Raw genomic sequence first — 24768 nt, 5'->3', positions numbered from 1 at the left:
CTTCTATAATAACAGATCACATGTGAAGGGCGACTCACCGGCAGCATGACTGAGGTTCCCGGGGGTCCAGGGACGCCATCGGCTCCAGGCAGGCCAGGTTTACCAGGAGTGCCCTTAAGGATGGAGAGAGGGAGCGGTGAGCTTGTAGGTTCAAGGAAAGAGTGGATATGAAAGGTGCTTTTTTTTTTTTCAAAGCACATGTGCAATGACCAATAATGACTCAAAACTGTTAGTGCTCAGATTCAGCTCTAATTTCTCTACAAATCAACATTCAGATAAAGTGAAACACTCACTCTCTCGCCGGGGTCACCAACAGAGCCAGGAGGTCCAGAAGAGCCGGGGGGGCCGGTAGGACCCTGAAACAGGTGGTGGAAGAGTGTTCATGAATTCTGATTATTCACTCAATAAACTGGTTATTTTTTTTTACATCAGTGTCAGGTGTAGTTTGATTGTGGCGTTGCATATCAATATCTTAAATATCACATTCCAAGATTAATGTTAATGTAATGTCAGCAGAACGAGGTTACTGACCTGGAAGAGAAAGGACAGTGTTTCTCATATTTAAAGGTAAGTCAGTAAAATTTCTTTAGGACAGAAAACAAAGGAATAACCATCATTTACTCACAGCAGGTCCCTCAGGTCCTGGAGGTCCTTCAATCAGCATACCCTGCAAAAATTAAAAGGAAGTTAAAAATAAAAATAACTGAATGCACTGAAGAAAAAAATCATTTGAAATGAAAAATGGAAACACGCTCAGCATCTCGGCTCGTCAAGAAGAAAAGATGCTCAGGTTCTTCAGTTGTAACTTCTGGGAAAAGTGAGTGGGGGCAGCATTTTCTTTCAGTCACATACACCTGCTCAGGTAAAGCTGCTTAAAGAAAAGAAACTCACAGGCTCCAAGACAGCAGGTTCTCCTTTCTCTCCTTTCTGGCCTCTGACGGCGGCCTGAGGAAAACACACATGTAGCCAACAACACAGCGCAGTCAGTACAGACGTACTTAAACACACCCATTGAAAACAAAAACGAAAAAAACACACTCACAGAATGCATATGAAAGACAATGCTGAGACAAAAGTCTTCCTTTTGTCTCAGTGGTCACAGAATACACAGAATGATAAAATAAAAACCTGTCTTGCTTGTGATAAAGGTTTTGCTTGGTTCTCCAAACTGTTGGTCCGTCACTCGCAGAATTGTTTGTATAGATACGGAGGACGTTCTGGGCTTAGCAGCTCTACATGAAGCTATACACTCAGATAAATGGCATTCAGTACCAAAGATGCGGCAGTCAGTCCCTCGCTGCTCTTTGAAATGCCTCTTTATGCAGTGTATGTAAAGTTCAAGTTACTGTTTGAGTTTACTAGGATCCCAAATAGCTTGTACCATGGTAACAGCTATTCTTCCTGGGGTCCTGTGCTGCTCACTATACACAGTACAGAATAAAACCCATTTCAACCATGATGTAGGGACTAAGCCTCGGGCCTTAAAGTATTTGAAAGGCATTCAAATACAGGTTCCTCTGTGATTGATTGAGCTTGCCTGATATGAAACTGAATTTATGAATAGATTTGTGTGGTGGCCATTTTGAATTTACTTACATTACACTTTAGGTAGGAAACTAAAACAGTTGTTAACCACCAATACAAGGGTAGACAGAAGGTTCAACTTTCAGGTTAAGTCTGAAGAGGTAACTATGGTCAGAGCTGTAGCTGGTCAGAAGGTTAACATAGGTCTCAGAGTACTAAAACAAAAAACATGCACAAATACATGATAGATCTGTCTGTAATGGGCTTTTAAAGGCAGCAAGCTCAAACAAGACTGAGTACAGTCTGACAAACACTAGGATTCAGATTTGGTTGAAATCGAGTTTGTTTGCTTGTTTTTTGCCTCTGAAGCAAAACGACTTACGCCTCCCTCGTCTGTCACAGCGGACAGGGCGGGGCCCATGTTGGCTTCGACCTCTCCAGTCTCCAGTAATGGCTCACTGTAGTCCCTGTAGGAATAGTCGTATTCCTTAAGGCCCACGTCCCCAGTCACATACTCCTCAGTGAAGACCTCCTCGCCCTCACCGCCTGCCTTGGTGGCATCTACCTCCTCTCCCACCAACGTTGACTCCACCTGGGGCTGGGTTGGGTTTATCAAAGCCGCAATGGGATAGATGGAGGGGCACGAGAGGATGAATTGAGCAAAGGCAAAAAAAAAAAAAAAAGATCCAAGAGGAAAAAGAATGAACAGTGAAAGGAGAAGGGAGAGGTATGTATGATGGGAAAATGTTAGCAAAGGAAAGAGAAATAGAGAAGGAAACAACAGGGGGAGTGGAAGAGAGGGGCATATATAGAAAGAAGTGAGTCTTACCTTTAGCAAATAAACAGTGACATAGGGACAGAAAACAAAAAGACATCCGACAGACTGTGGGGACTCTATCAGTCCTTCATGCTGTAACTTCAGTCTGATTTTCTCAGATGAACTGTGGACTAGCAGGTCTGTCCTGCAACCTTAAATCTCCTGTTAATCGTCTGTTGTTGAACTTAAAATAGTTTGTGTTTCCATCAAAGCACATCATCAGCTTGTGTGTGTGATGACCTGTGACCAGACGATTTCTCCTAAACGTAGGGCTAATTTCAGACATTATAAAAGTTTGTTTATAATGTTTAAACACACAGAACTGATTTGAAACACTTTGTGAAAACAAGCTGCTGCTATGTGCTACACTACGCAAAGCAAAAACTATGTTATAGTCTATTTTACTTACCATGGTAAAACATAAAAAAAATGAATCCGGTGGAATTACGCTGTACGGTTATCTCACATGAAAAAGCAATTATTGAAAAATGAATACATGTGAAAGACTATCACAACATATAATGAGAATATATGTTCCTGATAAATACCATATAGACTGACTGACAATTTTCTTTCCAAAACAGCAGCAAAAATATTCTTAGAATCAAAACAAAGTCATCAAAGTCAGCTACTTCAGATAAAATGGTAGTGATGACAATATGGATTATTGCCAAAATAAGTGAACTGTGAGAAGAAATCAGAACTGTGAGAAACTCATTGTCACTTTCTGACAGTGCAGGGCTGTAAAATCAGCAGCAACTACTGAATTCTCTGGTTCAGTTAGATTTTTCTCTCTAACGAGAATGCATTATATTCATCTCCCTTTGTTGCTGTGGTTAAAACTGAAAATCAAACATTCCTATGTGGATCCCTTTTTCACAAGATTTTTGTTCTTATGACAAGATGAACTGATCAACCATGAATCTTGCGATGAGAACAAAGCTGGAATCTTGTTGTTAGGGAAAAGAGGAGCCACATAAAAATGTTTGATGGTCTGAGCAGATGAATGTGGTGCATTCTCTTCTCAATGTGCTGTCACGTGGCGTCAGAGCCAACAGAACAGTGACGTGTGGTTAGAAAAGTGTAAAGACAGACACAGAGCTATGGCTACTGGGTTAAACTACAGGAACTGGGCTCACCACCACATAGGTATCACACCGTCTTGTCCCTCAGGTGATGGACGTCTCTTGTATTCACGTGATGATTCATTCTTGTTTTTGTCACTGTATGCTAATCGCTAACTTTTGAGTTTTTATACTTTACTGGGCAAATTGAGCAAATCTATCTAGAGATTTGGGATTTATTTTACATGAGGTTGATTTATTCTGTTGGTCTTTTCTGATTATTTCATGTCCTTCATCTGTGTCACTGATCAGTGTGTCATTTTCTTTTTACCTGCACAGGGACCTCTTCATGTCCAGTCACCTCACCCTCTGGCAGCGGGACGGTCTCCTCATAGTAATAATCAGTCTCTGTAGCAGTGTGGCCAGCTTCGGCATATTCAGTGTCTACATCCTGATTGGTCAAGTTGACAGGAAATGGGGAGCAGGGAGGAAGTAAGCAGATTTGATTGGAAGAGCGTGGTTAGTTCAAAGTCTGCTTGTAGGTACTGATGAGTTAAAAGAAGAAAATGGAACACATCATAAAACTGCGGTTGCCAAAGGCAAAGCAATGTTTACTGGCAACTCACATTTTTAAAGTTGCAAAGATCCATTTTAGAAAAGAAATTTCAGGTAGTTTCAGAATGTCAGTGACTATAAATTTTGCCATGTGCAAGATTTAGGGAGCCACTGAGACTACGTTGCTGAGATTTCTTTTCATCGTATTTTTGAACCATTTTTGCTTTTTAAAGTTCACAAAGCCAAGATTCATGAAAGGGTGAAGTCTGCTCTTAGTGGAGGAAGGACACAGAGCCTCTATCCATCCCTGAAGATGAAAACATCATGACCTGATGCTTTGGGATGTCTAGTTTCACCCAAGACCAGAAAACTGAGAAACAACCCAAATTAACAGCCTCACAGAACATAACTCTGTTAATTCAATATAACAGTCAACACGTGTTATGAATTTTCCAGAACCCACGAATGACCATGAACCTCACAATGTCTCTCTATCTTGAAGCATGGCAGCTTCATAGGAGACTGCACAATGAATGAAAGTGAACCTCTAATGAAAGCTCACTTAAAGCTTATTTTTTGGTTTCTGTGAGGCTGATTTATTCATGTTTGAAAAAAAAAAAAAATATATGACCAGAGACAGGGAGACAGGTGTCAGAGAGAAAACACAGGTACTTCAAAAAAAAAAAAACAAAGAGAGAGAATGACAGAGTGACAGGGGAGTTTTGTTGTGCTGCATGTGTGTAGAGTGTGACAGTATTTGTGTTTTCTCAGGTTTAGTTTCTGTGCCATAGCAATCCATGCTCATTCATTTGACTGGTTTCCCCGGAAAGAGAGAGACGGAGCGATGGAGTGTATTCAGGTTCTGAGATCCCGTTTCAGCAGCTTGAAGGTAAGAGTATGAAGTGAAGTAAAGAACAATGAAGCTGTACAATTAGCCATGCTTCAATGTGCTGTATCATATCATATGGAGCAGTTGGGCTGATCATGAAGATCATATGATATATAAACAGAGGAGAAGGCGTCCAGCTTGGTATGAACCAGCTTCCATTCTGAGGACCAGATTGTCCACCATTAAGGATTTGCATCAAAAGTTGCACTGCCAGCCACCTGTTGAAAGGTCAAACTATTCATAAAGGAGACGCAAACATTACGCTTCACAGAAATTTTGTTGCAGACCCTGGATGGTGGAAAGAGCTGGCAACCAGATGGGACAGATGGGACATACGACGCTGGACATTCTGACCCAAACATGAGCCCTCCTGTTGTACCTGTTGATAACCGTTGGTAACTTTCTTCGCAGGGACTGCAGTTCCACTCAGCACGGCCTTGCCAAACGGTGGGAAGGGTTTGTGCTGGGATTTGACATTAATGTCCACCACAGCCTTGGATTTCGTGGGTCTGGGTGGAGTGGGCCGGACAGGGCCAGGTGTTGGAGCAACTTTCCTCGGCATGGAAACCTTTTCGACCACACTCTTCTCAACTTTGCTCGTTGTTGATTTGACCAGAGGGACTTTGGTGACCACAGTTTTAACTTTGGTGACCTCTTTGACCTCTGCCTTCACTTGAGTTTTTGCTGCTTTGGTGGCTGCAGCCTTCGCCGTTTTCGTGGGTTCAGGTTTTGATGCTTTTGTGGGTTTAGGAGCCTTGGTTGCTTCTACTTTGGCAGCTGATTTAGCTGCACTGACCACAGTCTTTTCTACTTTAACAACTTTCTCAGTCTTTGTTTTTGTAGTGGTTTCAATTTTTGCCTGATTTGCAGCACCATTAGTAACAGCTTTCTTTTCTACCACAGTAATAACTTTGCCGTTGCCATTAGCCTTAGCCTCACCGTTGACTTTATTCTCAGCTTTGCCATTAACTTTGGCTTTAACCTCTTTAACTTCAATGGTAGTTTTGCCATTTGCATTGGCTTTCTTCTCTGCTGTAGCTTTGCCGTTACCATTTCCATTAGCCTTAGACACAACAGCGGCTTTTCCATTTCCATTGGCTTTCTTTTCTGCTGAGGATTTTCCATTTCCATTGACTTTCTTCTCAGTTACAGCCTTGCCATTGCCATTTCCGTTCACCTTGGCCTGAGCTGTAGGCTTAGCTTCAGCTGCAGCTTTGCCATTGCCATTAGTTTTGGCTATAGCTGCTTTCCCATTGCCACTGTCTTTAGCTGCTCCATTTGCTTTTTTCTTAGCAGCTGGTTTTCCATTGCCGCTCTTAGCTGGGGCAGCTGTGGGCTTAGATTTAGCTGCTGCTGTTGGTTTGATCTTAGACAACAGGAGCTCCACTGCAGTGGGCTTTGCTTTGGACGGCTTGGCTGTGGAGGACTTGGGAGCCTTGGTGGGCATGGGTGGCTTGACTACAAGTTTGTACGGTCCAGCCTTGGCTGGCTTAGCTGGAGTGGGTTTGGCCTTGACAGGGGTGGTTTTAGTAGGGGCTGCTTTTCCATTTAGTGCCTTCTTCTAATATCCGTGATTATTGTTTTGTTGAGATGTTGTTTAGTATGTAAAAGTGCATATTGACAAAGACAGGGATGAAGAGTGGAGGACAACAAAGATACATGGAGGGGTTGGGAGGGGGATGAAAAGCACAAACAAGGGATGGACAGAAGGAGAGAGAAAGACAAGAGTGGATGTTTTGAGAAACAATGACATAAAGATGGCTAAGGCTTGGATGATTTACTGAGACTGTACAGGCATTACTGGATACAGCAGAGGATGAATACAAGTTTTAAAATGGTAAACAAAAATACAACTGAAAAAAGTTCTGTTATTCAGAAAAATTCTAAATCGAATCCATGTAGAACAATTACAAGAGGTTTTTCGCTGATCTCTCCAGTAATGCCATTCCCAATATTAAATGACAAAGCAGCATCTTTGTGCTAATGAGAACCGGAGCCTGTGGTTTGGCAGAGGCACTGAGGGTGTGACTGGTCAGGTAAAGCTGGTGCTGAACTCACACACACACACAAACGTACAGACACACACACACACACACAAACGTACAGACACACACACACACACACACCATGTTTATAATGCACTGAGCAGTCCAGCTGCAGGACATGGAGGGTTGCTGCTGTTAAGCCGTGCAAAAGACGGAGGATGTATGTCAGATCTGCATGTTAGTCACACAAAACCACAAAATGAAAACTACTGTACATTAATTATTACTACTCATGCTGCTACAGTGAAAATGCATGCAAACTTACACTGAAAACATACTGACAAAAGTTTCACCCAAATAATATAGTATGAAGGAAACACAGGCCATCACTGTGGATATAAGCTCTTCAAATATGCAATACAGAACAGAAACAGACTTAAAGGAGACAGACTGTGGCATACATTTATGTCATGTATGCCGTATAAAAGTCAGATATACAACCATGAATGTATTTACCAACACAAAAACATGTGCACTGATATTCCCATGTTGACTGGAAAGTTGGTTTGGAAACCGATGATGCAAAAGTACAGTAGGTGCATGCGGCGACATCCTCTAAGACCGTTAAGAAATCATGCAGGTAACAGGACAATACAGACACACACATTGGTCAAATAGAACTGCAAATCTGTCTGAAGTGTTTTTGTGAAGCTGAGTGGGTGGGGATTGTCACAAGCAACCAACGAGTCGCAGGAAATTCAAACAATCACAGGAAAGCATATGAACGTCAAATAATTTAGCTTTTCTGTGATTATCTTCTTCACACCCACAGTGTGACAACCCCCACCTACCTTCCACACAATGCAAATGAAAACAGAAATTATCTACAGACACTACTTGACCAAGATGACATAAAGAGAAGGCTGCTCTGCACGATCCTGTTTGTTTTCTATGATAACACGTATCTGCTCGGTTTGTCTTCTTGTTTGTGATACATCTTTCATCTTATTCCTTTCACAATTAATTATGAGCTTAAAAGGTTTTGTGAGAACCCTTTCTAAACCTGAACTTGCCCTCTTCAACTTCTCATCTCATCTCAACGTTTTGGTTTGTGGTGGAACAGGATGAGATGTATGTAATAGGAGTAAAAAGTGGAGAACTAAATACTAAGTACTACTAAGAACATGATAAAAGTGTGCATGTGTGTATAACAACACAGCTGCACCTATACCACCCTAGTGCCCCCACTTGGCCACATTTGAACACACATACATATATGACAACATGTAAATGACATGAGGACAAAAAAAAAAATCACAAGGAGCAAAGGTAATCCTGTGTGACGGAGATGGTGATGGTGATTAGATGGTGATTAAAGAAAACATGGGAGGTGTGGAGCGATGAGGGATGAGAGAGGCATGTGGAATGCTGAAAATGCAGATTTTCACACAAACATTTCAGGACACATTTCATGTAAATTTAGCTGAGACTCAAATATTTAGCAAGCTAAGTCTACGATATGAATTATTATTTCTCTGTTATTGCTTTAATACCTCTCTCTCTCATTCTCCTTCCCTTCCACAAACCCAGCATGTGTTTTCCCTCTCTCTTGCTCCCTCTTTACCTGTAGACTGGGGGCCCCAGGTTGGGGAGAGGGGGACGCAGAGGAGGAGGGAACGCCTGTTGTTTCCTCGTAATAATAGGGGTATTCATGGTCATCCTGCTCCTCATCAAAGTACTGAGAGAGGTGGAGGGATGGAAGAATTGAAAGATGGGAAGGATGGAGAGAGAGATGGTTTGGCAGGGGGAAGATACAAGAGGCAAGATGGATGGAAGGTGAGGAATTCAAGAGGAGGGGGAGAGTGGAGGTGAAGAGGGGTTACAGAGGTGAGAAGAGGTGAATGTGGGGGGAAGCAGCCAGAGGGAGAGACAGCAAAGGAGAAAATGATAAAATGCAAAGCTTTGGTTTTTCCCATTCATCAGAAGGAGTCTGTGCTGATGTTTAAAATGTCCGTACACAGACGACCCTGACGAATGAGAAAACAGCAAAGAAATAAAAAAATAAAGCAAAGGTTAAAGATGATGAATAAAACCACAGTGATTTATATTCATTCAGAAAGCAGTCATCTCAACAGCATCAACATGACAAGGTTTGGGACGCAAAGTGTCGGAGCTCTGTCGAGTTTCTGACAATTTATATGGACCTCAGATCCGGCATGCACACGTCAAACAGAGATCATGTACTTTGGATGGATGAATGCGGATGAAAATCACTTGCTACTTTAGCTTCCAAATATCAGCATCGTTTTGAGAGAAAAAGAACGAGGGAGAGCTTGCAAAGCTTATGTTACATGTAATGTACACAACCAGTCTCAGTAAGCAAAGAGGCTCCACCTTAAGCCATCTTCATGCCAAATCCTTATATTTCTCAATTTAACCAGAAAACCAATCAGAATTTAACTTCATTTGCGTGTTTAATGTACTTTCCTCAGTCCATGGGAAAAACTGGGGAAGACGCGGGCGCTGGCTTGTATCATCCTCTTTCCCCTACCTTTCTGTGTTCCACTGCAGTGGTGCAGAAACAAGTGACAACTAATCCACTGCCGTAACAATTCAAGCTTTTGTTTCTCCACGGCGAGGCGTATGAAATGACGGAAACGTGGCCATTTGTAGAGGTGTAGTTATGGGAGGGTATGATATGAAAAGGACACACAGACTGAGGAGGTGAGGAGGAAAGTGGATGGATACAAACTGTTGCTGATGACGGGGATGCGTGAGGAAGACAGAGAGGAAGAGCAGCACTTTGATGACACTGTCAGATGACTTCTCTTCATCAAGAAGGAATTTAAAGGACCTTCCAGTGCTAACCACTGGGCCACAGTGACTGCTCGCAATACAAGAGCTACAGTTAAAGAGTATTGTTCAGTTGGGAAGATTCTGTTTGGGCCTGCTTTATCAGCTCTGGATGAGCCTAAAATCTTATGAATGAATTGTGTTAGCATGGTGCTCTTATAGGTGCTGTGGGATTTATGTGTGGCTGTGTATTGAGACCACGCTAACCTCTTTAAGATGATACTGTAGCCTGCAGTAGGTTGATAATTGTTCACTAAGGGGTTTCATTGTTTGATAAAAGTTTCACGTGTGGAGGAGAAAATGTTGTTTTCATACGTCTGTGCGTGAACTCGTGTTGTGGTGGTGTTACTCACGTATGTGTTGGGGTCCTGAGCCTGGGTCTTGGGCAGAGGGGAGTCACAGTCTGGGCTGTAGTGTTCACAGAAGTCATAGGCAGCCTGGGGGTTGGAGGCGATCAGCAGTTGCTGGATGTCTCCCTGTGGAGGAAAAACAGATGAACAAAAGCCTGCACAGCTGCGTCATCTGTTCACTTGTCCGAGTCAAAACCTAGAACCAGGTGAGTCCTCACCTGGAAAACCTCCTCATCGAGCAGACGGGCTCCGAACACCGTGATGCCATTGGTGTCAACTTCAGCGTTGTTGCCGCGGGGCAGGGCGCGGGTCATCTTCTTTTTGCAGTCCAGCAGCAGTGTCACGTTCTTCTTGGAAACGGAGAAAGCGATGCGATGCCACCTAGAGACAAGAAGGAGGAACCGAAGGCGAATAAATGTGTGACTACGGGTCAAAAAAGGCATCTCCAACCCCCAAATCACAAACAACACTCGTACACACACCACTCCCAACCACTCCCAACCACACGACCGTGTCATCTCAACCAGTCACAAACTGGTTGTTGCTGGTTACTGACTTGCCATCAGCCAGGTTGACGCCTCTAAACAGTGGGTAGTCTTCAGGGGCTGGCTTGCCGTTCTGGTCCTCGTACAGGAGAACAGGCGAGCGACCCAGTTCAATGCCCAGCTGCTGGATGCCCTGCTCACTGTAGATGGAGAGGAGGAAGGCCTGGAGACCAGACTGGGCTTTAACCAGAGCCATGATGGAGAAGTTCTCTGGGAAACGACCTGTGGATGAGGGAAGGGAGGGAAGGGAGGGATGGGAGGAGAGAGACAATGAAAGAAGGAAAGGATTAGATCATAAACAAGGGGCTGGTTTGTGGGTGTTTTCTATGAGGAGAAGGAGGCAGTCATGCAGGAAGGAGCCAAACAAAATTACAAGGATTAAATTAGTATGTACTGTAAACAAACACTACCGTGTAGACTGACCTGAACCTTGATTCAGAGCATTTATTTATCAGTGGAAAGAAGGGAGGAAGGACATGGAGGTGAAAGTGAAGAAAGAGAAGACAAAAGAAATAGTGAGAGATGTGTCAGGATTAACTGTCCCATATGAAGCTGGCATAGATGACGAGGACACGTAATAACAGGTGGGCACAGCTGGAGAAGGACGTCTAAACCTCAGAAAATGAGTCGAAAATCAGCTTTGACTTTTGAGGATTTCTTCACAACCACATAAGTGCTACTTTCTCTTTTCTCTCCTCACTCCAGGGTGTCAGCCAGTATCCTACAGTTACTCTGTTATGGCTCTCCCACACAGTTTAACTCAGCTCCTGCAGCGCAACACATAATTATACTTTATTTCCATGCGCAATCTAGCACAGGGCATAACAGCCTCACCGAACTCCAGAGAGCTCAGTTTAAAATACATCCAAACACAAATAGCAACTTGTAATGATAATTATAGTTTTCTAAACTCTGGAATTTATCTTAAATATTAAATATGAGCCCCTGGGGGTAAGTTAACGTACTCCACAGGAATGTTAATTTCTTCAAGTTTGTTTCCTACCTGAGAAGAGCTGCTTGGTGGGGGCAGAAATCTGGGCCTTCTTGGTGATGCGGTAAGCATGATCGGGGCTGCCGGAGCGACGGGATGTGCAGAAGCCGGGGACTTTCTTCACGCCCTCGGGGAGAGAGGGAACCTGCAGGGCCCGCAACACATCCACGGGGTCTGAGGGACAGAGCGTAGAGCACATTTTTAACCACAACTCACTGGAATTCTGAGTTTTTATCTCTGTGTGTAGACATGTTACATACAGCTTCTGATTCCTCTTTTGGGAGGAAACAAATTCCTGCTGCAGCTGAACTTTATGAGTCAAACAGATGAGATCAGAGTATTTCTGCATGAACATAAAGCTGATTAAGAACAGATCAATTCTCTAATGTGGCTCAAACTGAAAATAGAGGACAGTTTTATCTTTGCCTGCAGCCATTCTGTACAGCTGCAGTGACCAAACTTTGCCCAGAAGATTAAAAAAAAAATAAAAATAATAATCTTTAAACTATTCTTAAATGTTCTGTGCAGGTGTGGATGATGTTCACAATGGCCACCACTGTACATTTAGGTATAATTTAAGAAAGGAAGCTCTGTGCCAGAGCAAACGGGCAACAGTCCAAGCTGCATACATGAAGGGCACACAGCAGGGCAGGTACAGTAAAGCTCAGTTTAAATCAGAGCGGAGACAGGGCCGTCTATTCTGCTCACACTGATCAAGCCACTGAAACAAGTGGCTGTTGAGGCGATAGTGCTGAGTCAAATGAATGTTTAAGGTCACGCAATCATTTCACAGTTTAACGTGGCACAAACATAAAACTGCAGGAATGTACATACACACACATACACACACACACACGCACGCACGCACACACACACGCTGCAGATATACAGTACACAGCCTGAGATCACATAAACAAAAATACACAAATGCACACACACAGAAACAGACACTGTAGCACCAGTCTCACATCCCGACTCCAGTTTCACACTCTGAGGTCAACCAGCCTGTTTCTCCACCCTCGGTCTGCGCTGTGGTTTACCTTGTTGGCTTTCTCACATTGCTCAAGGGCACTGTGTCAGTCTGTGTGTTTGAGTGTGGAAGGAAACGCTCTCAGGGTCTGATTCCCTTCATGACCTCCAATGCTACAATAAATATTGTGCTGTAAAACCATGTGGATAAAAGTGAACAGGTTTCTCAAGTTATAATTAATTTCCCTAAATGAGCAACTAAACTAAATGAGGAGTAGCAGCATCACCGAGGCAGAGGGAGAAGGAGAATCTAAGTCAGAGCCATCTGGTTTGGAAAAAAACAGATGTGCTACCCGATGCTCGTTGCTCAATGTTTGCCCATTGTCCTCTAAAATCTTACTGTTTTGGAAACAAACATCTTGAATGAACAGATCATTTTAAACATACAGTTGGTTTGATATTTGTGTCAGCACTTATTCTACCCCAGAACACGTTCTCAAAAAATTACTCACATGAGCTGACCTGTACTGGCTTGTTACAGAACAGATTTTTGGTTCAGGCAGTGGTTGGGGAATGAGGTGCCTGATTCCTATAGGAACATAATCTGTGACAAAGGTCAAAGGTCAGTGTGTCTCTAGTGAGATGCTAATAAAAACCCAATTCTTACAAAGTCTACCTTAGACAGTTAGGACATCTTGAAGTTTTCAGTAGCACCCTGTGTTCAGTTAGCTCAGTTATCCTCCCTCAGACTCGGCTTGCTTTCCTGTGATCGAGGTGCACCAGAGAGCTAACTTTGCTGTTAACAGCCAGTTAAATTCACTTACAGTCAGCCCTGCTGTGGCACTTCTCACAATAAACTTATGGTGGCAGTGATGCATTGCTCGGGTAAAAACTACAAACCGATGGAAAGATCAAAGCCTCCTTTGATGCAGTCTATGAGGTTACACGTTTGTTTTCATGTCTCATTTAACAGCCACATTAATCATCTTCCAGGCGTTTTCAAAAAGCATCGCATGTATGACGAAATGATGTAAACACGCCCACCTCAGCATGTGACAGCACGGCACTAACTGGATTATCATACGAGGGATCCCATTACACAAAGCCACTGAGGGTGTCAGCATGTCAGCAATGCATCAGGTGCACAGCTGCTACAACCTGCTGCCACTTATCACACAAACAGATCCACAGTCACAGACTCACTTTAGAACAAAAACATAAAATGGCTTGTATCACTGTACTATGAATTTGACAAAACAGTGGAACACTGCATTGTAAAGCCATGTTAACATGATAATCAGCCACTCGTGATTTTTTTATATTGGTGTGATGTGAAGTTTCCTTGTGTTTGTCCTAAAATCACACTGATCCCATCAGTGGCGCTTGTGTTTAGGTGACACCCAGTGTCTCAGAATCACCAGTTAGTCAAACAGGCCCACAGATGGTAATATTTATTCAGGCAGAGCAAATGGTGTGTTAATATTGCCTCTGGGTGTCTAGACAGTCCATTAACGTCACTCTACACCAGAAAGAGAAAGAGGAAGAGAAGGGAGAGATGGAGTGAATAAAGACCGGAGAAAGAAAAGGGTGCAAGGAGGAGGGTTAGTGAGAGTTAGACTGAGTGCTATTGTGATGCTTCATTAACCATCCAAAACACAAACTTCCCTAAAAAACAACTGCTTGAAGGAGGAAATGAGCAGAAGGGAGTTTAGTTAGTGAAAACAGAAAAGTGAAACAGGTCAAAACAGAGATGGATATGGAGGACAGGATGAGAAGAGAGCCATGAACACTCTATTTTAGATGTCTTCTCTGTCCTGTCCGGGTCAGGACTGACAGGCTCTGAATTCTCTGCTCCATACTTTTCAAGACTTTTGTAGATCAGCACAGGAATGTTGGGAATGAGAAAGAGAAAGAGGGAGAGGGAGGAAAGGAGGGAGGGTGCTGAGAGGCAGAAGGTGGGAGAGAATGGTTCAGGCAAAGGTGGAGTGTGTGTGTGTGTGTGTGTTTTGGGGGGTCAGGCAGTGACAGTAGACAGCGTGGTTCTGTGATGGCAGGATACTGGATCAGATTGCAGCCCGAGCTCCCCCAGTACGCCCAGTACAATGTGCCGCTCTGTTCTCTGCTGCCTGACCAGCTCACATCTGCAGCCAGGGCCCTTCCTGCCTGCAGGACCACAGTCACGACAAAAACACACCCACAAAAATAACACACAGGGCCACAGAGGTACACACTCACACAGCCCAGGCAGGGAAACATGCGCCGATACACCTCGCGAGACGAGGAGTGGCAAATATGAAACTAGACAAGGTAGGAAAACAGACTGCCGTGGGGCACAAACTCTCTTTCTTTACTTTCTTTCTTCCTCCTCTTCGAGCTCCATCGGTCTTTCTTACCATAAGCGCTCACAGATGGCTGCAGCCTTTTGATGTAAACGCCGCCCAATTACACTGCTGTCATTAAGACAGGAAACAGGGCTCCTGGGCACGTGAGGGGAGTTACAACCGGTGCTGTGGGTAAAGACTACAGTAGCCCATACAGTTATACCTCCTGACAGCTGCGGGAGCTAAAGTCCAGAGAAAACGACAGTTTTCCTCAGTGGATGTGACTCAGAAACATAAAGACTAAAACTCGTCTCCCTTATGATGATGATTACACTTAATTGTATCTTAAATTGATCGATAATTGCAATGGGAAAGAATCTTATTCTCCTGGTCTTTCCTTTCTGAACCCCCTCCTTAGATTTTTATTTTAACAGCATAAACCAACCGTTTAACATCAATCAATGAAACACATATAACCACTAAAAACTGGGGTTACAACCACACAAATAATGGTATGCTACGTGATGTATAACGGAGCGCTGTACTGTGGTGTGGATGCATTTACTCCCAACAGGTGCCCCAGGACTGAAACAACCCCGTCACTGTTACGCTCTGACCCACTCAGCTCCACAGAATCACAACTGACCAAACACACAGACCACCAGCTTATTACAACCTGATAGAAAACACATGCGACTCTCAGGTTAGCAGCCACTCTGTAAAATGAGCTGTGCTGCTACAAATGCACCATGTTCCAAGAGTGTTTGGATTATTTTAGTTCCACTCAGCCGCCACTAGATGGAGCTAAAACAGATTTCATTAACTTGGTGACAAGTGTTGATAGAGTACAGTCAAAGTCTGTGGAAGGGCTGGAGCCACATGATGTTACACACACACACACAGGTGTTTACATGTACACACACTGTGCAAACAGACACACACTCAATGCTAATGCTTACTGAACGAGTAACCATTAGGCTGAGGCTGCATTCTGTCGGCTAACAGGGAGAACAAGTTGACTAACAGAACAGAGACAGCAGCTGCACACACGGATTAAAGCCTGAATAAACACGACACATGAAACATGTGTCAAATTATTTTTAATAATGGGAACAGGTCTGCAATTAACCATCAATTTCACTATCGCTTCATTTCTCGATTATTTTCTCGCTCAATCATTCAGTCTATCAACTGATTAAAAAATAAACATTGGAACTTCCCACAGACCAAAGTGATTTATCTTTTGTTCGAAGGAAACGATTCATCGAATCCCAAAATAAATTTTCCTTTGATCAACTAATGATTTCATTAACCAGTGGCTGCAGCTCTAAACAGGAATAAACAACTCCTATAAAGGGTAGCATTCAATTAATGTATGTATTAGTCTTATAGATATATTCCATCCACCCATACCTACTCATTCTTTGGGCTGAAGCCTTTCCCATCATGCACTGGGTAAGAGGTAGGGCTCAGGTGTAAGTTAAAAAATGATTAAATAAAAAGGCAATCATAAGGGTTGTGTTTACGTATTAAATGTTTCTATGTTGAAACCTGAGTATGGCATACACACACACACACACACACACACACACACACACACACACACACAGACACACACACTCAACCATCTGGGCCCCGGGGCAGACTATCACTGCAGACTTGTGAGGTGGCAACTGTGTGATTCTCAGCTCACTTCAGAGGAAAACCTTTATTTCCTCTCCTGAACTTTCTGTCTTAGATGCTCTGTGTAAAAAATTCTGTCTCTGCACGCGTGTGTGTGTGTGTGTGTGTGTGTGTGTGTGTGTGTGTGTGTGCCCTTTCCTCCTCTGGTACAGCTGTGTCAAATACCAGACACACACTCCAGCTGACACGTTGACCCCTCACCTCTCACCTTTACACAACGACCACGTTGTTTGACACAAAGAGCAAGAGGGACGTGCAATATTGACCACAATCAACGCACACACTTGCACATACACACAAATTCATGCGTACACCAGTTCTGCGCCTCAGTCTCTTTCCAAAAAGCATCATAAATCACAAAAAGTCAAATATAAAACTAATTTCAAAATCGAAAACCATAAACTAAACTCCAGTTGTTCCTCAATCACCAGCTGTGTCCCAGTCCACCCAGCTGACCACGACGGCGACGAGCATGAGCACAGTTCTGACTGCAGGTTATAATTTTCAACTCTGTACTTACGATTTATTTATAATGCCTTGTGTACACAGACAGAAAATCCATTATGAGCAGCCATGCTGTAAAAAGGGGGTTAGCAGAATTTACAATATTTATACAACATAGATGTAGATATATATATATATATAGATTTTATATATATAGATTTAGAAATGTTGGCAGGTTCATTTGATTTGAATTTATTGAAATTAGATTTTTTTTGTCATTGCAGATCAGTGCCAACATTTACTGTATCGCAGCCTTATGTGGTTTTTCAGTACCATTCCCTTGTATTGAGCAGTTGCTGCCAACGTGTGCCCGAGTCCTCCACGGCCCCCTGTGTACCATGCTGTGGTCTGTGCCAGTCTGTGTGTGCTGCACTGATGCTGCCAACGTGTATCACTGTGAAGTTTTTCTGTGGTTTCAGGGCTGGAGGCCACAGTCTTAGTTTGGATCTGAGGGTGGATCCTGACACCACAGGGACCAGGAGACAGTCTGTGGCTCCCTGTAACGTGCCATCACATGGGACATACAGTGGGCAAGAGCACAAATTATAACCCCGTCTTAAACTCACTGATGTTTCTGTGCTGAATGATGAGACTTCACAGTTCAGCTCTGACTGCACGTTGTTAACAAAACCTTACAGTCCAAAAACAAAGTATCCATACATTACTTTAAGGAAACAGCTCCTGTTAAATGATTTCACAGGAAAAACAAGAGTTACTGTCATTTACTGTGGTTCAACAATATGAAGAATTCACCGCTGACAATAAAACTGGTTTAAAGTTTTCCATAGTTTCTAAACTGGACCATTTTTACAATAATATATATTTATATTAAATTAAATATCTGTAACAGTGACCAGTGGCATCTGAATACCTACATTTGCATCAGTCTAGCCAAGAAGGTGACAAGTCAGACTTATAATAAAGGGAAGAGTAACAGCAGTGGGGCAGGATTACATAATAATTATCATCACCTTTTATAGAGACACCTTTTCACTGTGGAAATCCCCACATCAGAAATCCACCCTACATTCTGGGGAACTTCACAGCTGTAATTTACCTGCAAAAACATGTGTGAGGAGATGGTGGGTAAAGAGCGCAGGCTGTGATGTGCTGTGTCTGAGTCTTACTAACACACTGCCTCAGGGGCGTCGCTTCCTCGGGACTCAATCATTTCAGACACCTCTGAATATTTCAAGTGCATATAGGTTTGCATTACTTTTATTACCAGATAAAATGATTTGGTTGTTTCCTCTTCATGAGCATTTGTTCGCAAATGCATTTTCCTTTATTTCCTACTGTTGTATGCTAATTATATTATTATCATTAAATTTGGGGATTACTGAATCAGACTATTTCAGGTAATGCGAAATAAGTTATATTTTAAACCCTGCTCTGTCGTCTAATATACAGCAGACCAAAGAGCAACTCTTTCCACTTGTCCCAGTTGAAGCACACAATTAGCTTAGACCAACATTCGAAACTATTTTCAAATGGATAGACTGTACTGATGCCTGGAAAAGAGCTGTACATTAACATTACATGTAAAGGCACACAGCTGGTCTCCACACCCTCCTACACTGACTTCCTAGAAGCGGCAAAATAACAGTGACTAGGAATAGCATCCTTCACAGACAGTCTGTCATTATAAAGCTGGCACACTCTCCTGCCATCCATGTATCTTCTGCTAAAACAGAATGTCTCTGAGGATCTACGCCTAACCATCCGCACACACAAACCACAAAATCATCACCTACGAAACCAAGAAAGAAAGAAAGGACTATCTTCCACTCACGGCGTTCCCTTAAGTCTGCAGCGCTAAAGTGGTTTTGCCTGACAAAGGCTTTTACAAGTTCACAGTCTGAGGGGATGTCATGGTTTAGAACCGAGGCCTCAGAAGTGTTTACTGTAAGTGTTTCTCAGCTCTGATTTTTTTTTTCTTACAGCTGCTCTCTGGTTCTTATCTGTCCCTGCAAATGACGAGGTCCTGTGTCTGTGGTTGAGGCCGTTGAGAGACTGAGAGCATTCAGTTGGACTAATCTGTGTCAAAATCATTGGTGAACTGAGCCTAAAGCTGCCACAGTGTTAGCTGTGCCAGCGTTTACATATTCAGGTTCTCACTGTTAATAGTCTGTAAACTGGTGAACATTAATGAGATGCTGACAGGCATTAGGAATAAAAAACTTTGAGAAATGGGTTTAATGGTTTTAGCATTGGGCTAAGCCTCCCATGCAGCCTGTTCTCCCAGGTTTAATTTCACCAAAGTAGCAATTTTACATTACACAAAGTTAAGTTTAGGGCTGAGCTTTGGCTGAGGTTTGTTAATCCTGGCGAAGGAGGTGGAATTTGAATGCAGAATGAGAGGCTAAGGTCTGCCTGGGAGACTCAGCTGAGGGGGAAAAAAAGTCTCATTACAAGCTGAAAGCATCTGATGCAGCTGCATGTGTCAGTTTGATGCTAAACGAGGTCTTTCTGCAGGAACTAAATCTAATTTTGCAAAGGAATTCGAGCAGAATGGAGAAAAAAAAGTCAACTGCTCATTCCTACCCACCAAATTATGGACTGCATGGCTGAAAAGTAAAATCCTGCTGGTGAATGCTCATAACTCCTCATCTTAGCGGACGCGGATGGATGTGGATCACCAGAGCCACCGGGGCCCATGGGAAAATGATGACAAGGCAGAGGAAAAATCAAGGGGACAAGGTTAAAGCTGCCAAGCATGTGACCAGCAGAAGCCTGGAATACCACACACCTCCATACAGTCACAGGAATGAGCTGTCAAAACCCTGCTCTGCCACCACATATAGTAGCTCTATTCACCAGCAGAGAGAGAGAGAGAGAGAGAGAGAGAGAGAGAGAGAGAGAGAGAGAGAGAGAGAGAGAGAGAGAGAGAGCAGGGTTATGTTATGTTATGTTTAGCCAAACTGAGACAGACTGCCCTTTGAGGAGCGCTCTGCTTTGAAATGAGTTTGGGGAACATCCATGTCAAGAAAATATTGCCCTCTGATTTTCTCCTCCTTTGAACAAAACTCGTCTTTCATGCCTTTCTAGGCCCGCTGCTCTCTGCGCGATGGCTGTGCCTCATCCATCCCTCCTCCTTTTTTTTCTAGTCTCCATTCTCCCAGGGAAGAGAGAATAAACATGAAAGATTCTGACCACTTTCTTCTCTAAATCGGTCTTTCACTGCCTGGGTGGGGCGCTGTTATAATTTGCACTAACATCTGCTGCTGCTGCACCACACCGCGCGCCCTGGAACGCGCGTACAGACGCTCCGCGCAGGCCGCGGTTCCAGCGCGTCTGGCCGAGAATGCGCACGATTCACTGTGCGCGCACAGGAACGCTACGTGCACACGAACACGGGGCACGCGCTTTCAGGTAAATGGAGTGTATTATTTGCGCCATTCTGACATGATAAGAGGGTCAGGTGATTAAAAACACCTCCGCGCGCACAGCACCTCTATAAGCATCCTTTAAGATGAGAACAGCCTGCTCGAGGTGCTGCGCACAGAGGCACATTCACATAGATGTGGTATACATTTCCACACCCTGAGCTGGGAAAAAACATCCATAGCGTACAGACGCATATACACAAACAGAACTGTACAAAGCTCACATAGACACGGACACACTAAACGCTTTCACTCCCAAATCCCTGCGACCGAGGCGCTCCGCCGTATAATAACCTATTCATAAAAAGCAAAAATGTCTCAGGCTTCCGCCTCCAAAATACACACGGGAGAAGACGGGAAGGTGCAATCGCCTCTCGCAATCTGAAATTGGAAACGGGGCCAAAGAATACACTGGAGGGGGGCAGTTTATTATACAAAAGCCCCCTTGGTCCTTAAGCTGCCGCAACTGTCCCCGCGAGCTATCCAAACGAAGAATAAGGAGCCATTGATGCATCTGTCCACAGAAACTTCTACAGCAAATTTATTTCTCCAACAGTTGGTGGAAACCAAACCTGCTGTTTAAATAACTACATGGGGGTGACGACCAAAAGATCATAGTGAACTCCCAGCCAGCTTCAGATCTGCTGAAAATCACAAATTCATATTTTAGAAGTTTAACTCAAACCTTAAAATATATCATATTCAAACATAACAAACTAGTCGTGTTGCTGCACTGCTAAATAATCTTTAGTTTTTTATTTCTTTCCGCGGCGTGTCGCCTGCCACTCCGCATCAGAAGTCTTCAGTGAGATCCGAGCTGATCTGGACTCAGGTGGATCAATGGACTCTCTGTGTCAAAAATAACTAAAGACAACTAGCGGTGCGTCGGGCAACTGCAGCACATACAGATCATACTTTAGAGGCCATCTACTATGTAACAGTGGAGAGTGAGGGGAGAGGACGTGATAGAAATACTTTACATGAACGTAAATCTTCAATGTGAAAATGTCCTGACTGGGAAAAATGTCCAAAATCTTCTAAACCCTGACGCACTAACCACTGCGCTCAGTATGGATGTGCTCATCTTTATTTTCACTATTAAAACTAATACAAACATAGTTCCATAGGCTTATTGTCACATTCTACCACATATGCAGAAACCCCTCCCTCCTCCCTGGACAACCTGAGGCAGTGACGGATGGACTGGTGCACAGGCTGAACTGGTAAACACCCAGTCAGCCTCACACAGTCCCTTTATCCACAGCCCACTTTACTCACTGGTCAACATTCAGGTGCAATACAGAAAAAAATAACAACAATTGTGCAAATTTCATAATTCATACTCTCCACACAAGCGACTGGAGCAGCTCTTTGCACCATCTTACCCCATGCCCCCCTCTGGATGGGGCAGCGCAGACCTGCGTAAAATGAGCACCATCCTGTCAAAACTGAGCGGAATTCTTAATGATGACATAAAGTTTAATGGAGGATAGACTGTGAAAGGCAACATGAGGAAAACTGTTGAAAAATGACTGAGAAATGATCTGCATGTCTGAAATATCTGAGCTGTGCGGCTAACCTCAACATTTGGAGAAATGACACCTGTCAGCGAGCTGCATGCAGGACGGGAGAGGGAGACGGCGGAGGAAATCACGTCCAAAGAAGCGACGGAAACTTTTATTGGAAACGTATTAACGAGTTTTTAAGTTTTTCAGCGAAAAAGCGAACAAAGGGCTTTCGCAACGTTTCGCCTCTGTGATCACTGATTGATAGGGACCCGTGTGTAACATCCATTATCCATGACACAGGCTATATCAAGGCTGATAAGGTTTCAGCTTCTCAATAAGAAAAGCAACTTCCTCACTGGTCACAAATAACAAACAAAAACAGCACTGGTGCCATTATTTTCCTCGTTTGTTTTCTGGGGATGGACGTTTATTTCCATTCACCCAGCTCTGCTCTGCATCACTTTTTTATATTTCCCAAATGACTTCTATCAAAATTAAAAACACAAGTCGCCCAAGGAAGTGACGCTTTCAGGAATTCGACGTCAAGTGCAAAGGTAAATTTCTTAATATGCAGGTACCGACGCCTCAAACACCATGAACATATCTGGAGAATCTAAAGAAGAATGTCAGGGGCGCAAGTGTCAGATGGGATGAACTGTGCATTTAGTACGCACGGGATTAATCCAAGTAGAGAGCAACGAAAGAAGACTTTGGAGACAGAACGTGTTCGTAATGTGACTGAATAAAAAACACACAACAATTATCACAGCTATTAATAAGAGAAGCCGTCTTACCTGCCCGAACCACGGTCGTTTGGCAAACAGCGAGCGCCACGGTTACCAAGGCGAAGGATGAGAAGTCCATGCGCCACGGTCTCCGTTTCTTCCGGTAGGGACAATCTCCAATATCCATAGTGCTGCAGAAGTTTGTCGGCCTGGTTGAGCTGTAAATGTAGGATATGGTGGAAGTTATCCTCTCACAGAAAGCCAGCCGACGAGAGGGACCCGACTGAACCTTCTGCGAGGCAAAGGACAAAAAGGCACGCCTCTGGAGACGTCGCTACCTCTTTCCCCAATGAGTTACCTATGTCGGTCTATGTTAATGCACACAGCCTAAACACTAAAAGGGTTTTGGGGTGAATAAATATCTTTTATTTTAACGTTTAACCCCTTAGTGCTAGAGCCCCATTGAGTCAGACTGGGTACGAGTACCCAAAGTGGAGAGAGCAGCAGAGAGAGACCTGGAATCACGCTCTCTCTCCCTTCGCTCTCTTTCCCTCTCCCCTTCTTTACTTTCTCCCACGAACAGTGAGAGCGTGTGTGTGTGTATGTGTGTGGAGAGAGAGAGAGAGAGAGGGCGTGCGTAATTGCGTCCTGGGCGCGCGCAGATCGACGCTGTACGGAGGAGCGTCTGAGAGCGCGAGCCGTTTTTAATGACAGGCCTACAGAAATATCTCCGCTCACTCGCGAGACGTCTTTCTGTTCCACTGCGAGACTGTGGTTCAGTGTAGCTCAGTGAAAACAATCCTAACAATCCAGCGCGAGGAGCCGGCGGAGTATTTCTCTTCACCCCTTCTACTCCCTGCTGTTGTGTGTTTGTATAATTGTATTTGTGTGGATTTATAAACGACGAAGAACCGTTCAGGTAAATGTTAAGTTAGACAACAGAGCGCGCGCCTAGCTGTGTAGCAGGAGAGAGTGACCGTGCGGTCAGCCAATCGGGCTTCTGTCCGCGCTACTCGCCACGCCCCTTTCATGCAAGCCTCGGAGCTCTCCTCCGGTTCTGATTGGTCAATCCCACGTGGCCTTGTTTTGCAGCATCAGCTCAGGTGCGCATGGAGAGATGGAGAGATGGAGAGAGAGAGAGAGAGAGAGAGAGAGAGAGAGAGAGAGAGGAGTAAAATGATTTGTCAGTCACAGTGCGGTGTGTAATGAGCTTGTGCCTGCCAAGTGAACCTCCATCAGTCAACCATCAGTCTCCCTCTTTCTCTGAAAGTTTGAAATCTGGAAATAAAATGTTTTATCTGACAGGACATTACATGTGGGTGGACTGATGTTGGTTTTCTGTTCTCTGTTCAACATTTTCTGATGTTTAACAGCATTTTTAGGAACAAGTGAAAGAACATCTAGTCTGAGTGAGGTTGCCAGAAGTTATAATATATTTAAAACCCATTTAATATCTGTAAATATATCGGACCCATACATAGTGTCCAGCATATTTTTTTGACAAATAAATCAAAAATTTCAAGCCACTCATTGTATATGAATGGTGTTAGAGACATAAATGCTGAACCAGCTTTAGCCGTGATCTCAGAGAGACATTCCTTTCATCATTTCAAAGTCGCTTTCATATCCCTACCTGTCATAAACACTTAACAGCATCTTCTATGTATATTTCAAAACATAGCCCCTGTGCCCAGCCGTCTGTCTTGTAAATGTCTGTGCACTCACACAGCCCATGGTTAGTCACTTTCTTTGAATGCAGACTTCACATCCAGAAAGCAGTAATTAGCCATAATCACCCCCTGATGCTCTATACCGCTAACTCCTTCTCACTACCTTTTATTTATCCCCCTGCATTTCTGTCTGATTCTCTGGGGGGAAACGAGGGGCATGTGTTTGCATTCTGTGGTATTTCCATGATAACTCGCCTTACTATCATTCTCTCTAAAGGCTTAGCAGCAACAGAAAAACTGTAAAGGCGAAAGAGAGTAAAACTTTACAGCTTTCCTTTATGTTAAATTAAGTAAAAACCAAGAGACTCTGACAGCAGACAGATCACAGACAGCTGATTATTTATGGGGTTCTACGGTGAAAGCAACAAA

General features: G+C 43.6%; 1 protein-coding gene across 5 annotated transcripts in view; it reads right to left on the bottom strand.

Annotated features, from left to right (window-relative positions):
• col11a2 (collagen, type XI, alpha 2) overlaps positions 1 to 23123 on the bottom strand; it is a 37248-nt gene extending 14125 nt beyond the window's left edge. Inside the window, exons 1-13 of one of the 5 annotated variants that reach the window (XM_041053451.1) lie at positions 22739 to 23123; positions 11586 to 11747; positions 10594 to 10804; positions 10256 to 10418; positions 10041 to 10163; positions 8459 to 8572; positions 5229 to 6410; positions 3737 to 3856; positions 1907 to 2122; positions 892 to 945; positions 626 to 667; positions 294 to 356; positions 39 to 113 (exon numbers count right to left, since the gene is read on the bottom strand). In XM_041053451.1, coding sequence (XP_040909385.1) covers positions 39 to 113; positions 294 to 356; positions 626 to 667; positions 892 to 945; positions 1907 to 2122; positions 3737 to 3856; positions 5229 to 6410; positions 8459 to 8572; positions 10041 to 10163; positions 10256 to 10418; positions 10594 to 10804; positions 11586 to 11747; positions 22739 to 22856 — 2643 coding nt within the window. In that variant the 5' untranslated portion in view covers positions 22857 to 23123. The remainder of the gene's footprint in view (positions 1 to 38; positions 114 to 293; positions 357 to 625; positions 668 to 891; positions 946 to 1906; positions 2123 to 3736; positions 3857 to 5228; positions 6411 to 8458; positions 8573 to 10040; positions 10164 to 10255; positions 10419 to 10593; positions 10805 to 11585; positions 11748 to 22738) is intronic. The other 4 variants (XM_041053446.1, XM_041053448.1, XM_041053449.1 and 1 more) reach the window with 4 other exon arrangements.
• Positions 23124 to 24768: the final 1645 nt, after the last annotated feature.

Source organism: Toxotes jaculatrix, chromosome 13, assembly GCF_017976425.1.
Source record: "Toxotes jaculatrix isolate fToxJac2 chromosome 13, fToxJac2.pri, whole genome shotgun sequence".
Taxonomy (NCBI): domain Eukaryota; kingdom Metazoa; phylum Chordata; class Actinopteri; family Toxotidae; genus Toxotes; species Toxotes jaculatrix.
The sequence above is the reverse complement of the archived record's forward strand: the minus strand, read 5'-3'. Positions and strand labels throughout refer to the sequence as shown.